Source organism: Struthio camelus, chromosome 1, assembly GCF_040807025.1.
Source record: "Struthio camelus isolate bStrCam1 chromosome 1, bStrCam1.hap1, whole genome shotgun sequence".
Lineage (NCBI taxonomy): Eukaryota > Metazoa > Chordata > Aves > Struthioniformes > Struthionidae > Struthio > Struthio camelus.
This window is the reverse complement of record NC_090942.1, coordinates 208292353-208309547: the sequence shown is the minus strand read 5'-3', so window position 1 is coordinate 208309547 and position 17195 is coordinate 208292353. Positions and strand designations below refer to the sequence as shown.

General features: G+C 36.0%; 1 protein-coding gene across 6 annotated transcripts in view; it reads left to right on the top strand.

Annotated features, from left to right (window-relative positions):
* DYNC2H1 (dynein cytoplasmic 2 heavy chain 1) overlaps window positions 1–17195 on the top strand; it is a 191192-nt gene that overhangs the window by 92067 nt on the left and 81930 nt on the right. For all 6 annotated transcript variants that reach the window (XM_068930371.1, XM_068930372.1, XM_068930370.1 and 3 more), the window contains 5 exons: window positions 263–340; window positions 1508–1639; window positions 3594–3666; window positions 10663–10823; window positions 15409–15534. In XM_068930371.1, the coding sequence (XP_068786472.1) occupies window positions 263–340; window positions 1508–1639; window positions 3594–3666; window positions 10663–10823; window positions 15409–15534 (570 nt within the window). The remainder of the gene's footprint in view (window positions 1–262; window positions 341–1507; window positions 1640–3593; window positions 3667–10662; window positions 10824–15408; window positions 15535–17195) is intronic.

Genomic DNA, 17195 nt, shown 5'->3' with positions numbered 1-17195 from the left:
ACCTTTGAGATCTCTCATCTATCGAGCAACTGCAAAAGTAATCTTAACTGTTCTATCTATCAACTATTTAACTGTCATTCAGAGACAGTCAAATTGGTTAATGGGTTCTTTCTGTGTGTGTTTTTTTTTAATTTTATTTATTATTACCCTATTTTTATTAAGTGCCCTGTTTTGGCCATCTTAGTACTGAACACATTGTGAGTTTGATTTTCAATAAAATTTGTATGACTTATGCATATAATATATAACTTATTTTAATAAGGATTCACAAAGAGGTGTTCGTGACCAGCTTCCCTCTTGGATAGAACAGGAGCGAGCCTGGGCAATAGCATCTTTGAAGGTATAGATCACATAATGGTTTCAATTTAGCTCAAAAGGTCTTTTGTTTTAGCAAATAATCATTTGGATTTGAAAACTCAAATATGTGTTTGTCAGATGAAAGTGTGTTGTCATTTTATTCACTGTATCTCCCAGAAACCTAATATGTACCCATTACCAGCTACCAGCTTGCTAGTTTTATTTCATCCCCGTTTTCTGAGCCTTTTTATGTGGTTCTTTACCCCATATAACAATGTATTTTAATGCATGCGAATGAATCTATTATTTTACTAAGTTTAGGAAGTATTTTAAGCATATTCAAGGTATTACAATTTCTATAGATGGAAAAATATACAGAGAGAAAAATTGCAAAGAATGTTTAAGTTACAGTTTTCTGTTATGTCGTGCTTTTTCACAAGCTGCTTTATATTGTGTTAAATGGCATAGACGGTTAATTGGGAAAGTATCACATTTCTGTGCCTTACTTACAGGCATTTCAGAGTTCAGAATTTCTCGGATCAATAATATTAATATTATTAATAATTAAATAATAATATTAAAATTAACCAACATTTTCTTGCGTTAATTCATCCTGCAAGAATCGGTGTTGAAGTCCCCTGATCTGAGCAGAACTAAGTGAAAATATAAATCCCTGAAAATCTGTCTTAATTTGTTTGCCTCCTGCATATACCTTAGCAGCAAGAAGGAAAAGCCTTGGTCTTGGGCAAAGGCTTGTGCTGCTAAATCCAGAGATCATTACTTTTCATTCCTATTCACAAGGAATCAGGAACAATTGCAATAATGGTATAGCAAGCGTGATTGTTAGGGGTAAAAAAGAAATGAGCAGCTGGGTCAACTGATACTATGTACTGAGAGAGAAAGAACCCAGTCATGATTGAAGGAACGAACTAAAGTTGGGTAGTACCTAAAGTTTTAAAACAAAGAGCCTAAAACTTTTTTGAAAAAGTATGGGAAAAATATAGACTTTGCATTTATAGGGAATAGACAAATGGTTATTTTTAAATCCTAACCTTTATTCTTTACCTGTAAGGATCAAATTTAATGAAGTTATATGGTATGTATAAGTATTTCCATGATTAGGGTCATAGTTGTATTTGTTAATTACTTAAATTATTCTGTGTCCAAAAGGCTGTTCTTTATTATTAAATATGTACTATTTGCTTTGTAGATTTCTCTCCCTGGTCTCTATCGGACACTTTGTTTTGAAGATGTGGATCTGTGGCGCACTTTTTCTCAAAGCTCTGTGTGTGAACAAGACTTTCCATCTTCTATTGTTAACAGAATTTCTTTATTTCAGCAGGTAGTACTTTTATACTAAATTATTTAAAAATATTTATGATTTTATCATTGAAAAACTGAAATAAATTTTACATCTTAGGGATGTAGGGTTCAGGCTGGTTGAATTTTAAGCAGTAGTAATATCTGCATTGTCTTTTAGCTCAAATATTTTATTTGATTTAAGGATTTTTCTTCTGCAATGTATGTTTAATTCTCTTACCTGAGTCTTTTTTGTGTTAGTGTATTGGCTGCAACAGAGCATACCCTGCAAGATAACAAGCTCCTTATTAATATTCACAGGTTTAATTTTATGAATAGGAATTAAAATTATTTCATGGTTGCTTTGTTACTGCTGAATTTCTCCGCTTGTTGAGCATCATTAACTTAGATTATTATTAAATGCACATATTTTGTGCAACATGTGCAAATGTGCAATACATGCACATAAGCTTACATGTCTGACTGAAAACGACAAAATGTTGTAGTGATCACTGCTTTTTCGAAAATTAGTCTTGAAATATTACTCTTTCTGAAAGCTCGGTGATTCAAGAACTGCCTAAAATTTTGGAGAGGGAGGTTCCTTCTTCCAGCCAGGGATCGTTCTCCCCTGGAAGAGAAAAATGTCATCCCTCTTGTATTTATGGAGGAAAGGTTGTGGTTACTTACCTTCAAAAGGTGCTGTGATTTTTCACTTGAAGCAGCTCCAAATAAAGTTAAGGCCGTCCATGTCCAAGGAGAGGATGGGGCATGAGACAATGAAGTTTCATGCTGGCTAGCTCTTAGGGGCTCTCTGTTTAGCAGTTGTTGTGGAGAAAAGAAAAAGATGCACAGAAATCAGGAGCAAAACATTTTGTAAAGGATTGATCTGAATCATATTTAATTTGATGAAATGCAGAACAGCAATTCTTAGCATGTGCAATGTGTCATCATCACAATTTTTGCATGTTTATAGGAAAATAAATCTGAATCACCAGCATATTCTGTGCCTAGTTCATTGCATAGAAAGTATATTTGCTCTGATAAAAAGGTACTGAAACTACCTGGTCACGTTTATGTGCCAGTGATACAGTTTGAAAGAAACTAACTTATGTTGAACTTAAAAATGGTGTAGACTTAATCTCAACTTAAAAAGTAGTACTTTCTTAAAAAAATAATTAAAGCACTGGTATCCTCCAAAACTAACTAAAAATAGTTACAGACTTGGGAATTGGAATGTGGTGGTAGGTTCAGAATTGTGTTTTACAGACCTGTAGGTAAGTGGATGGGAGAAAGGGTCAGTGATTTTGACAAATTACTGAAAAAGAATTAGCTGCCTCCAGTTTCCTGCACTCGATATTTGCAGGAAGTTAACTGAAAAAGAGTTAGTAGAGCAAGCTCTAAGCTAGTAGAGGAATTGCTAATTTATTCTGTATCAGAATTGATTAGCTGTTCATATTCTGTAGTCTTTTGAGCAACATAAGGGTAAGTCAGAATGTCTCAGGAAGAAAAATGTTAGAAGTGGTATAAACCTCTTAAGATGCGCTTGAACAAAGGAAGTGCTTTCAGAACTGATTATTTGACCGTATTGCATCACTATAAACAGGGCCTTTAGTATTTCAGGTAAGAAGTTACTGCCTAAATACATGGGTAAATTATAGATGAGCAGTATAAAGCTAAGTCTGCTTTCTATCATTCCAGCTACCCACATAGTATATACTTTTTTCCTAGGACAGGGTAGAAACAGTTCCATCTTACAAATAGACATTAGATGTAGAACAGTCTTCTGATCCTATTCATAAGACAGACTATTTGCAAAAGCGCAATTATTTTAGATTATCTTGGAAAGGAGGGTCAGATAGCTTTATATTTTTGGAAAAGATAAGATTGTTCTAGAGAGAAGCTTAAAGAATTTGGGTTATGTTAGAAGAATCTTACTTTTTTTATTGTCACAATATACTTTTATATAGTCACCTGCCCTGAATATATTTTATTTTAAGGTACTTGTGGTCCAGGCTGTCAGACCAGACAGACTACAGAGTGCCATGGCCCTTTTTGCATGTAAAGCGCTAGGTAAGTTAATTTTTCACTGGGATGTTTCCACACAAACAGTGTTTATATTTTATTTTATAGTTTTTATGGAATTCTTATGTGTTAGAATTTGGAAAAAATGCTGTAAATGTTTTTGTTATTTTTGTTCTTGTCAATTATGGTTACACAGTGCTTTTTACATGGTTTTGCCTATGCTGCCTGGTGATTTTAAATATGGTGAAGGATTTCTCAGATTCTCTTAATGGATTCTTTAGCACTACAGTAACTAAGAAAGGATGGTTTTGTGCAAGTTTTGTCCTGTAGTATTTTGTTTAAAATTTAAACTTTCTGAAAAAAGATAATGTCATTTAATGTTATTGGCTATTCAAAGCCCCTTAGGTTTGGGATGTTCTTAATTATGTCTCAAAAGTTCATTCCATATTTTCTGTCATTTACGTGAGGCTGTTGGAATATAAAACAATTTTTAATATCTTTAGAGATGCACATGATTTGGGTTCATTCACTATTATGATGGTTTATGTGTTCTAATATGTCTGTTTCCTCTGACTCTGAGATCTATAATATCCATTATTTGGGTCCAATTAAACTCAGAATAATCTTAATTAATACAGCACATCAAAGCCTTGCTTTAGCTTTTGGCGGTTAATCACAGTATGTATATGGTAGATGAATTGCAAGTGTCTTATTGGAGTGGACACTGTAGTTCTAAAAGTCACCCTCTGCCTTATGTAGGGACAAGGTAGAAATTGTCATGCAGAACAATGTGATAAGAAAGCACTAGCATTAGAAATGTGAACTTACATGTGTTCTTAACTAAAGACAATTAATTTAGGGACTTCAGATTTTTCATTAAAGAAAAAAGGACAATAGCTATTAGTGAACGCCCATAAGATTGTTTCTTTATTTCTTAATGTTAGGCCGTTTAATGTAACTTACTGTACAGATGGATCTTCTGAAGAGATGGTCAAGGACTTAAGAACAATGCTATGCAATCAGTTCAGTGACAGAGTTCTGCACACCACCAAAAATGGGAAAAATGTATTTTGGAAAGAAGTAGGCAAGCAGGTAAAAGAAAACGCTAATATTAGTCAGACAGATGGAGTAGACTGCAGAATGTTAGACAGAAGTGAGATTAACAGAAGAGAAAGGGTCTAAATCATGAAAGACCTTAAATGTAAATAGCAAAAGTTGTTTCTGTAGTGGCGGAAAAGGAACCTTGAAAACGGACTCATAAGCTGTCAAGATAATATAACTGGACTTACATTTCCAGTACTTCTGAAAATTTGCAGTTTGAATGGTCTTGAGATGGAAGATCTTGCATGATAACGCAATAGTTGAGTCATATATAAAAAGCACTGGCTGTCATAATTTCTAATCCTTGAAATACTTTTTTTTCTTATTAGTATAAGATATTTGATATTCCTAATAATATTAGTTGCTTCGATTATAAGTTTTTTAGCCTGATATCTAAGAAAAGGATGATTCAGTACTGCTATCTGCTTGTTGATCCTGCATGTAATTCGTAACTGGTTAGCTATTTGAGCAAAGTTGGCAGTTAGGCAGAGATCTTAAAATACTAAGATTACTGGTTTTCATGAAAATCAGAAACTGGGAAGAAGAGACTTACATTTGTGTTTATGCTAAGGGAAAAGCAGTTTTAAATCAGGTCTTCATCAATTCTGGGAAGTGGAAACATATTGACCAGTTCATCCTGTGAATTCTTTTTGGCAGCTAAGTGCATGCATAGCTTTGAGCCTGTGGTAACATGTGCTCAGTCAGATAGCAGTGGAAGAGAGGAAGAGCTGAGTGTACACTGAAATGGGAAACGTTGAGGGAAAAAATGTATAAGTAAATGGACTTTATTAGTTCCACCATTCACGGAAGAAATTTTTAGATTGCAAATGTATATGATTCATTGTGTCTAGCTAATACTATCTGGCTTCGAGAATGGAAGTTATCAGTCATCTGGAAATAACTGAACTGGCAGTAATTCCATTTCTTCCGGGGAAGTTATTTGAAAAAATACTGGAAAAAAATGCAGCAAGACAGCAGACAGAATATGTTCAAAATGTATATCCCCAACAAGATTTTTGGTTTGTTACTGATTTATGTTGTATAACAGAAACTTGAAAAAATTAGTACTGCTCTTACATTCCATATTCTCATAATTATTTTCTTAATGTTGATGTATGTCTCTGTCAGTATGATAATAATGTCGCAGTATAATTCCATATTTACTTTCAGTTGTGGATTTGAGAGAATTCATTCTCATTTTCTTAACCTTTATAGTGTTGATGTCTGCAGTTTATAGTAGTAACTTAGCACTTTTTGAAGTTGCTTTTTAATGTAATACCTACATTTCTTTGACATGTGGACTGCAGTTTGAAAGGTTGTAAAAAGTTGTACTTCCACAAAAAATTGTATTTATGTGTTATTTATTTACTAGTTTTTCATGAACTTAGGTAATGGAAGTCTCAATACAGCTAACTAAGCTTGTGCTTTCTAGTCTGTTCTTATGTGAGCTTTGTAACTTCGAACCAGTGTACTGCAACTTGCTCCTCTGAACAGCTCTTCAGTGGTCGTGAAGTTTAGGTCTCTGATTCTTATATTTTTAATGTCATTTATGTGTGAGTATATCTGACTCTCTTTTTATGCTCTGCCTTCGGACCTTATTTTTTAGTTCAGATTTGTTCCGGGTCTGCCAACAATGCCAGTGTTTTGAGTAGTGAGGTTAGCCTGCTCTGTTAAACATCATTAGTAGGTGGAGAAGGGCTTTCATGATGGTGAATGTACAGGCCGCAAAATGAGAATGTCCCTGTCTGTTGGAATCAAATGACAAGTGTGATCTGCAGTATGAGTGGGTCACGGTCCAGCAAAGATGTGAATTCATAATGAACTTTATTCACCTGATTGCTGGCTTCCAGCTCTTAAGATATTGTGTAAGTTGACCTGGTCTATCTTGATTCCAGTTCCTCCACAGATTTTTCATGCGCATTAGTGAGATGTTTATTTTGAGATCATGCTGTAAGTGATGACCATATTTCTTGTGCCATGCCTTTTTCAGGGCTCTTTTCTTGAAACTTCTTGAACAAACTGCTTCACTTAGTTCAAAAAGGGAGCCTTTAAGCTCCCTATCTCCTTTGGCTGTTTTCCTCGGAGAAAAACAAGTTCCAAAAGAGCTCTAGTGGACGACAAGAAAGTCTTCCCCTTCTGCTTTGTCCAGACATGTTTCTTTGCTCTTTTTTCATCTTTTACCTGATTCTTTAAATTTGTTAGTGAAGAGCAATTAAAATCATTAATTTTTTGAATAAGTTGAAAAAGAAAGCTTTTATCTTCATAAGAATTTTCTATAAATGTATCTTGTGGCACTGAAAGTATGCTTACCTCTTTATTTTACATGTTATACTGAAATGCATCATGTTAGCAAAAAATCACATCACAAACCATTCCATATGGCTTGTTGATTTTGTGTGTGTGTGTGTGTGTGTGTGTGTTTTAACTTACTAGCTTTTTAAATCTGGCTACAAGAGAAATCATACTTAGAGGTTTGATATTAATTATCTGCATTTTCATATTCTTCAAGAAAGCAGTAATGATACTGAGAATTAAAATCAATGCATGCTAAACAAAAACTTTATCTTATTCTTACAGACTATTTTCCAAAAAGTAGACCAGGCATGAACTGTTTGGCCTATATCTAGGCCAAAACTAACCTTCCCTGCTTTTTGTATTTGAATTGTGTACACAAATATAAATAGTATTAATAACTTTATAGAACTTCTGTGAATTGTTTATCTACCTACAGATCACCACAGAGGAATTTTGAAAGTGTTTTGATTCAAGTTGCTACTGCTGTAAATTGGATTAATTGCATTAACTTCAGTGGAGAAATCTTATGAAAAATTTTCACTGATTGTATGGAAACTTCATAAGTTTGTAACAAATGTAAAATTTGGTCCACTCTGTCAAATTCTGTACTTATATGTCAAGTCGTTTTCTTTTCCCTTTGAACTTTTTTTTCTTCTCTGCTCTAGATATTTTGTGAAAAGTCATTTGCTTTCAAATACGCTTCTCTCCTCGTGCCAGGACATCAGTTGGGGTAATAAGATTTAACGTATTCTGTCAGAAGGGAACACAGAGGCAGAAAGGTGTATTAGCTGTTGTCTGGAATATGAGTGCTTATTGATTTATGCTGGAGTCATTTTTTCAGTTCTCTAAATATAATCCTGACTGTAGCTTTTAATTCCCTTGCCCAGAAATAGACAGGGCTGTATTCTAGTTTTTCTGTGTATCCCTTCTGTTGAGCACACAAAGCACCTTCAGAATAGCTATGCTTTCTCTTAACGTTGTGTCCAGCCTTCTAACGAGCAAAACTAGCCCATATAAGTACACTTGGTGTATTCATTTTCTTAAATCACGTCTCTTAGGACTGTTACAATATATTTGGCTAATCAGTTACTCACTTACAATTTCACCTCTTTTACGTTATCATTGTCCAAAATGCATTAATATTGCAACTTACGTTGCAGAAGTCTGTAAAAAATGCCTAGCATGACAACAGTTGCAAGTGTACATGCCTTCAAGTCTAAAGTGCAATCATAGTCTTTTGTTCTGTTACTCAGTTAATACAAAGTCAATCTGCCTACGGTGTTACATAGTATATCAAAACTCTTAAGAAACTTAAGTTTCTCAGGAATCTGGGATCCTTCTGTTCGCACTGCTGAAAGTAATAATATTGCCAGTAGCCTCCGGTTTGTTGGCTGTAGTATATTTAGTGCATCTATTTGCAGAAGCTAAGCAGGTTTAGGCCTAAGAACTTGATAACAGTTGAGCAAAGGAAGAAGAGACGTATGTCTAGCACATTACAATGACAAATGCCAATGGAAGGGTATAAGAACATTGCAAGCCTACAGTAATATCTTTTGCAGTGTCTGGTGTTTTATGTCTCGGGGTTTCTCAACTGGAAGTAATGACAGCATACTTAAAAGACCTGATGGATTTTTCTTCCATGAGTTGGTAGAACTGCTCTCTGCAGCTTCATATGAAGAATGAGTATCCACAGCATTGTCTGACAGTCGGTCCCACAACTTTAATATATGATCAGAAAGGATCTCCTTTTGTTTGTTTTGTGCTTGCTACCTTCAGACTCCAACTGATGTTTCTAGAAACGTATTTTTCATAGGATTTGAAACACCAGTGAATAATTTCAAAATGATTTTCTTTAATAAAATAGAGTTTAATAAAGCTTAAATTTTACTTTCTGAAACCTTATTTTTGATTACATTTTTAATCTGAAATTTGATATTAAGATTCTCATTAATATTACTAATCATATTAATAATTGAGATCCTAGATTCTCAGTCTTTAGCATTTAGATAGGTAATGATTAAGTTCTAATAATCCTTTATATAATATTTTAACATTTATTTTCATACTAAAATGTTTGCATTTTGATATTTCATCAGTGAAGTATAATTACAGCGAATAAAAATCAGTAAGGAGGGATTTGAAAATATGAAACTTGCTTAAGCTGCAAAGCCTTGGTGTATGGTCCAGTTCCAAAATGCGTCACATATAGCTCTTCCTTGTGACCTTGGTTTACAGAAAGAAAAACATTTGATGTTAGATCTTATAATCACAGAAATAATACTGTCTTCCATTTTCAGCATTGTAGGCACTCTTGCATAAAAACTTAACTAACATAAACATTCTTACTCTAGGGAATGCTATCATGCTCTATTTTTTAATATTTATTTTTCTTTTATTGTTTAAATTGACTCAAACCAGCCTGAAGTAGGGCTGCAGTGGACAGAAAAACAATCTCTACATATATATCAAATTTCACTCTTTATCTTGGCTAATTTGTTTGTGTATTTTTAATTTTTTCCTTTTTGGCCAAAACAGCGTAGCTATTTCCATTCATTGTATTAGTGAAAAAATGTTAAATCTGAAGTTACTTGTCTTTATGAAAAATGTTACCATATGCACATTCTGGAGGAATCACTATAAATTTAGTCTGTTGGGCAGCTTTTGTTGCAAGATTAAGCTTTTTCCGGAGCTTGTGAAAATGAATCCAAATTTGGCCATTGCATGATTCATTGAGAAACAACTCGTGTGTGTTTATCAGTCATTGTCAGGTGTCTAGCAGTTAAGAGTCCCTGAATAGTCTATCCTCACTAAGCATGCTTCAGTCCAGTGCTGAACAGCCCTTTTTCATTTCGGTTGCGTGTTGGGGTTCCACTGGGGTTAAAGGTTTGTTGGCAGTGAGCAGCAGAACTCATCAAGGAGGCTGCCCAGATCAAATGTCTTTTGGCTTCAATTTAAGTATTTTTCTGCACTTTCACTACCAGAATCTCTACACTCCTAATGAATGCAAAATGAAAATATGTTCCAATATTAGTCTTGGTTAATTCAGTTTTTGTTAAGCATTTGGATTGATAGTGATTTTATCTGGTGTCTAGTTGCATCTGTTAGGGTCCCTGTACAGGTTGATGTAGAGATCTCAGACCTCATAATAACCTTTGCCAACCTGAGCTGTTACATCCACTTTACATAGTATTGTTCTGCGTGGAGATAATAATGCAAGTCTGAAAGCAGACCGTGCCCACAAGGAAAAGTGTATTGCATCTTCTAATATCTATGGCACAGATGTCACTGATATCTTTAAGGACCAATTTAAAAAGCCATTGAAAATACGTGATTAAAACTCTTTGAATTTATGATACATTTATACACGTAGTTTTGAGCTAGTGTATAAATGCCTTGCCTATACCAGGTCAACATTCTAAATGTTAAATTGCTTTTTAAGCAATGTTAAGGGCTTTTAATGTCAGTTGTAAACAAAACAAAACAACCCACAACCAAACTAAGCTTAAAGCCACAGCAGAAACAGCATAAGTCTTTAGGCTTAACTTATTTTATTCCAGCAGTTTATGATGTTATTTGAATACTAGGAAAAAATCTTCCAAAGAACATTCCATCCTACACATACCATTACCATGATATTTCTCATTATAGGAATAAAGGAATTATCTCCGTCGCCTCTGAATCTGAAACGTCTCTATAAGGAGACTCTGGAAATTGAACCCATCTTGATAATTATTTCTCCTGGTGCTGATCCTTCTCAGGAGTTGCAAGAACTTGCAAGTATTGAAAAAAATACTGAATGCTATCATCAGGTCAGTCTTAGATAAGCATAATGATAGAAAAAACAATGTGTAATGTAAAATGTTAAAAGAATCAACTATTTTTTACGTTGTTTTTTAAGGAAGTTAACACGTAAAAGCATGGTTTGGTGTCTGTGTGTTTGTTATTCCCACCTCTCTCGCCATTAACTTCTGAACCTATTGTCAAAATTGGATGGGGAAGAAACATACTTAGTGGTCCACACAGAAACAGAATCCCTCCAAGGGGGATTCCCCTCACTGGGAAAAGGGAAACAGAAGAACGTAAATCGAAGAGAGACGAAAAAAAAATACTTGGGCATTCATAATAGTTCTCTTTATCATTTGAGTGTGGAATAATCCAAACATGAGAAAAAAAGCCAATGAAAACTGGACTTCATAATTCCTGTGCTCAGAGAATTTGTACATTTCTTTTTTCAACAGAAAAAATCAGAATTTCAGTGTTTATGAATACTTTAGTATTCTGTGAATTTCAGTAAAAGATTTGAAAAATTTTACAAGTAAATGTTAAATAATTAATACGTAATAGGAGATCTAGAACAGAAATTTGATATTTCAAGTCTGTTTAAAAATATTCAAGACTGACAATGTGGCAAAGCCCTCAGATTTCAGGAGTACATATACATCACCAAAAGTATTTGCCCAGCCAATTTAACGTTTGGTTTTCCTCATTGTGTGCAACTTCTTCCCATAGGTTTCAACACAGAACTGATTTTGGTGAGGATAATTCTTTCTAAGTAGATTTTAAAAAGCAGCTTTACTGTGAAGAAATCACTTTATAGTATCTATATCTCTTTGTTTCAAATTGGATATATTCCGAGGTGTTGAAAACAACTCCTTGTTTTTAAAGAAAGAAATAGATAGATATTAGACTCATAAAAGAACTTAAGTTGGAAAGAACATCCAGAGGTAATCTAGTTCAACCTGCTGCTCAAGGCAGATTTATTTAGATGAAGTTGCTCAAGTCTTTGTCCATTAGTGTCTTGAATGCCTCCAATGATGGGTATCCTATAACCCCTCTGGGCCGCCTGTTCCAGTATTTGACCACCCTCACGGGAATTTTTTTTCCAAACATTAAGTCACGATTTCCCATGTTCCAACTTATGCCGATTAACTTTTGTCCTATCACTGTGTGCCTCCAAGAAGAGTCTGGCTCCATATTCTCTGTATCTTCCAGTCAGGTAGCTGAAGACAGCAACAACGTCTCCCCTTCACCTTCTCTTCTCCAGGCTAAACAAACCCAGCTCCCTCAGCTTCTTCTTGTATGTCCTGTGCTCTAGTCCCAGACCATCGTGGTGGTCTGCACTGGACTCATTACAGTATGTCCATATCTTTTTTGTACTGGGTAGCCCAAAACTGGACACAGTACTCCAGATGCGGTCTCACAAGTGCCACTCAGAGGCGAAGGATCACTTTCCTGGGACACCTCGCTACATCCTTGCTAATACAGCCCAGGATAGGCTTGGCCACCTTTGCTGCAAGGGTACGTTCCTGGCTCAGGTTCAACTTGTTATCCACCAGAACATCCTTTCCTGTAGAGCTCCTCCTAGGCAGCCTCCTATTCTGTAGCGCTGTGGGGGTCATTCCATCCCGGATGCAGGACTTTTGATTTGCTTTTATTGAACTTCATGAGGTTTCTGCCAACTTATTTTTCCATCCTGTTCAGGTCCATCTGAAGAGTAGCCTTGCCCTCCAGCATATTGACTGCTCCCCACAATTTGGTATCGTCTGACAACTTGTTGAGAGTGCATGCAGTTTCATCATCCAGGTCATTAAAGAAGACATTAAAAAGTATTTTTCCCAGTATTGATCCTTGAAGATGCCACTGGCTGCCAGCGGGACTTTGCACCACTGACCGCCCTTTGAGCCTAGCAGTCCACCTGTTTTTCTGCCTAGTGTATCGTCCACTTATCCAGCCCATATGTCCCCAGTTAAGAAGATTATGGGAGATAGGAAGATTATAGGAGACTGCGTCAAAGACTGTGCTAAAGTCGAGGTATACAACACCCATGTTGTTGAATTCACCCATGAGTACCAAAGCCAGTGATTGTGAGCCTTTCTCCAGCTGCTTCAAAGTATTCATCTTCAGAGATCAGGTACACAGAATTCTGGTACTCTTATACCAAGGGTAAATCCTTCCTGACCAGTCTGATTGCCTTCTATGATAAAATGACTGGATTTGTGAGCAAGGAGAGAACAGTGGATGTCATTCACCTCAACTTTAGCAAGACTTTTAATACAGTTTCCCATAATGTTCTTGTATCCAAGTCAGGACATTATACTCCAGATAGCTGGACAACTAGATAGGTAAAAATCCTGGCTGGGTGATCAGGCTCAGAGGATAGTGGTTAATGGGTTGTGCTCCACCTGGATGCCTGTGACAAATGGAGTTCTGCAGAGGTCTGTCCTGACATATGTCTTCTTTAAGATCTTTATCAGTGGCCTGGAGGTATTGACAAGAGTGCACTCTCACCACGTTAGTACATGACATCAAAGTAGGGGAAACGGTCAATATGCTTGTCAGCAGGGCTCCCACTCAGAGGGGACCTGAACAGGCCAGAGGAAAGGTCCAGCAGAAATGTACAAAATTCAACAAGAGCAAGGACAGAGTTCTTCCCCTGGGAAGGAATAACCTCCTGCAGTGGCAAAGGCTGAGGACTGACTGCCTGTGGAGCAGCTCTGAAAAGAGCTGGGTAGTCCTGGTAGACAGCAAGCTGGACAGGAGCCAGCAGTGTGCCCTGGCAGCAAAGAAGCCTTTGTGGGGACCTAACAACAGACTTTCAATACCTACGAGGAGATTGCTGAGAAAATGGAGCCAAACTGTTTGCATGGTAAGAAGTAATGGACATAAGTTGAAACCAAAGATGTTCAGACTGGATATAAGGAGAAACTTTTTTGCCATGAGGACGATCAAACAGTGGAATAGGTAGCCCTGAAAAAATCTTTCTGTCTTCGTCCTTTGAGGTTTCCAAGACTCCACTGGACAAAGCCCTTAGCCTCTGGTCTGATTTCTCATAGCTGACACTGCTTTGAGCAGATGGTTGAACTAGAGAGCCCTGGAGGTCCCTTCCAGTTCTACAAATAAAGTGATTTTCAAATGTTCCTTGTAAACAGTCCTTGAAATTGCTCCTTTCTTTGAATATGCACTAATATAATATATTTTTCTCATCAAATTATAAAGATTTAGATCTTATTGCCATCCTATCTAATTGGGAATATTTAAGAATGCATGTTTCTTATTCGTGCCACCTCCTCTGACACTGCCGTTACTATCTTTTTGTGGTTATCTGTAAAGGTCCTTCATGTATTGGACTTTTTATAGAATGTAACAGGGTAGGTATTTGATTAAGGAGCCATACTCTAGTAGGACAGTTTTCACACGATTTACCATTAATGAGAATATTTTAGTATTTTTTTTTCCTCATCTTTCTCAAGCATTTTAAGTAGAACAGACACACTCTCATATTCTTCTTCTCTGATGAATCAGTTCTCATATGGAGTAAAAACCAGACCACTGAATTTGTGTTGTGTATGACTGTGTTGTCTGCTACCTCTGTTCTCTTTCACTTATCTTCTTTTGGCCATTCTAGTTATTAGAAGATTGTATGCCAAGTGTGGCTCAAGCAAAGGACGTCTCTCATCATCTTATAAAGCTAAGGCCCCAAATGTCTTTGATTCATTAGAGTACTAGGATAAAAAAACAGAAGGGCTTTCCTGTTAAGGAATATTTAGTGAAGTCATAATAATCACAAAAGAATGGTTACAGCCTGCTTCTATTTTGTCATAGCAATAAAGCCAAGAGTGGACTTTTCAGACCCCTTAAGATCACTTTCTTTTCAGCCGGTTTGGTGCAGGGTTGTTTGTTGCATACAGCCCTCCAATTAGATTTTAGGGAAGAACTAAGGTGAATGCGCTCTCAAATGAGTTGCTGTACTAATGGTGCCACAGAAAGCGATCTTTCTTTATTATCAGTCTTCACTAATTCCTCTGAAAGTTCAGTTTTGGATCTTTGTCTTTACGTTTGGAGATCCAAATGTAGTTAGTAGCATTATGGTGCTAGAAAAATGTTTGCTAAGTTATTCATATCTGCCAGTTGGAAAGAGAACAACAGTTCTCTTCACATCTCAGTATGATAGTTTGATGGTTTCTCTTCAAAGGAAGTTCTCCTAATTTACAGTTAAAAGGAAATTTGTTTCCATTTTTTCTTATTTTTGTTGTATCAGCAGTTGTGTAGTAATATAGTTCAGGCATTGATATTTAAATTACTGCTGTGAGTTACTAGGGAATAGCTGCACTGTCAGCAAGTGATATATGTTCTTTTCATAGCAAGATTTAGTAATAATGTTTTTAAAAAAAGCTCTAGTCAGATATGTTAAAAAGAAAAGTTTTGTTTTTTGTTTTTTGTTTTTTTCCTACCTTAGTATAGCCTATCACATTGGAGAAACATATGGAAAATTCTGGTTACAATTAAAACACTTTCTTGTTTTACATATGCAGTCTAACTTAGGAAAACAATATTATATTTAGCTGTTAAATAAAGTATGATAAATTCCTGATACAACTATTTCTTTCTTTTCAGATTGCAATGGGCCAAGGCCAAGCTGAGCTAGCCATTCAAACTTTAAAAGAATGTGCACGCAATGGAGAATGGCTGTGTTTAAAGAACCTGCATCTTGTTATATCTTGGCTTCCTGTATTGGAAAAGGTGAGGGTAACTGGACATGAATGTCTACTTGTCAGAATCATTGTGACATTGTTGTCTAGAATCAGAAACTAGACAAGATTAGTCTGCAATATTTCTGAAATATTCAGGCTTTTCAATGCTGATATTTTAAAATTCCAACAATTGAAAAAATGAGATGATAAACCAAAACTTTGCATCAATAAGATGAAATTCTTCAAATTTAAGAGCAGCTTCCTCCTTTGTGTGAACTGTTTAGTTTTTATAAAGTATAGATTATTTTTGGCACAATGAAGGAATAAATGATCCATTTAGGACTTCTTATACTATTTAGGACTTCTGATACTTAATGGGATACTGCCCATGTTTGCTGAGCTCCAGATCTATGGATTTTTTTTAAATTACTCAGTTTTACAGTTCTAGGGCTTCATTTCAATTAATTCTCCTTTTATTTTTAAGTGAAGCCAGTTTCTGATTCACCAAATTTTTGCTAATTTGAAAGTAAAATGTCTGGTTTTTTAATAGAAATGCACTGTTACTTATTGCGTGTAAAATCATTAGCTTACTAACTAGAGCAAAATGACTTTCTAAATATACTACTGAGAAATCTACAAAGCAGACTAAGTAAAAAATAGAAAGTTGCAGGTTTCTTGTTCATGGTTGTTGCAATCTAATTTCTGCTGGTTCTAATGATTGTCCATAAAGTGGACTCCGTGTAGATGAATTTGGAATCTTCTGTCTAGCAATGACCACGTGGCCTGCATGTGCCTTTTACATTCGCACAATCCATTTTGAAAATGTGGAAGGGCAAAGCATGATAACACTGACTTGTTTCATCTATTCCAAACAATAAGAAACTGTAAGCGTCTTATGCAAATAATTGTAAGGATAAAATTTAAAATCTTGTAAGTATCAACAATGTGGATAAGTATCAGAAGTTTCTTATTTCCCAAGAACATGCTACTGAAGGTGTTAAAATTCTTGCTGAACTTAATAGAGACTAACGTTTGCTGATGTATGACTCATCCCATCCTCTTGCATGTTGTGCATGCTATTAGCGCTGTGGGGCTATGTAATTCATGGGTTTAAAGGCCCTCTTAAGAGAGATCTGCCTGTTTATAGTCCAGTTCCATCCAGGAGCTTAAATTTAGTTCTCACGTGAAGATTAAAGCCTCATAGTTTACAACTGACCTCTCTTAGCCCTCTTCTAGCCAAACATGGTATGTTTAAGGACACACACTGCAGCTGATTTTACTTGAACCAGCATGTAAATGTCTTGGTTTTCTTTTTTTGATGTCCTACTTCTGAGACTCTAGATCCTTTTCATATCTTATGTTGTCTCCCATAACATCCGCATAGACAAGCTGATGAAGTACAGACTTAACAGTACCATAGTGAAGCGAACTGAAACCTGACTGAACTGCTGGGGTCACGGAATCACAGAATGATTGAGGTTGGAAGGGACCTCTGGAGATCATCTAGTCCAACCCCTTTGCTCAAGCAGGGTCATCTAGAACGTATTTCCCAGGATCGCGCCCAGACGGGTTTTGAATATCTCCAGGGAAGGAGACTCCACCCTCTCTGGGCGACCTGTGCCAGTGCTCTGTCACCCTCACAGGAAAGAATTTTTCCCTCATGTTCAGATGGAACTTCCTGTGTTTCAGTTTCTGCCCGTTGCCTCTAGT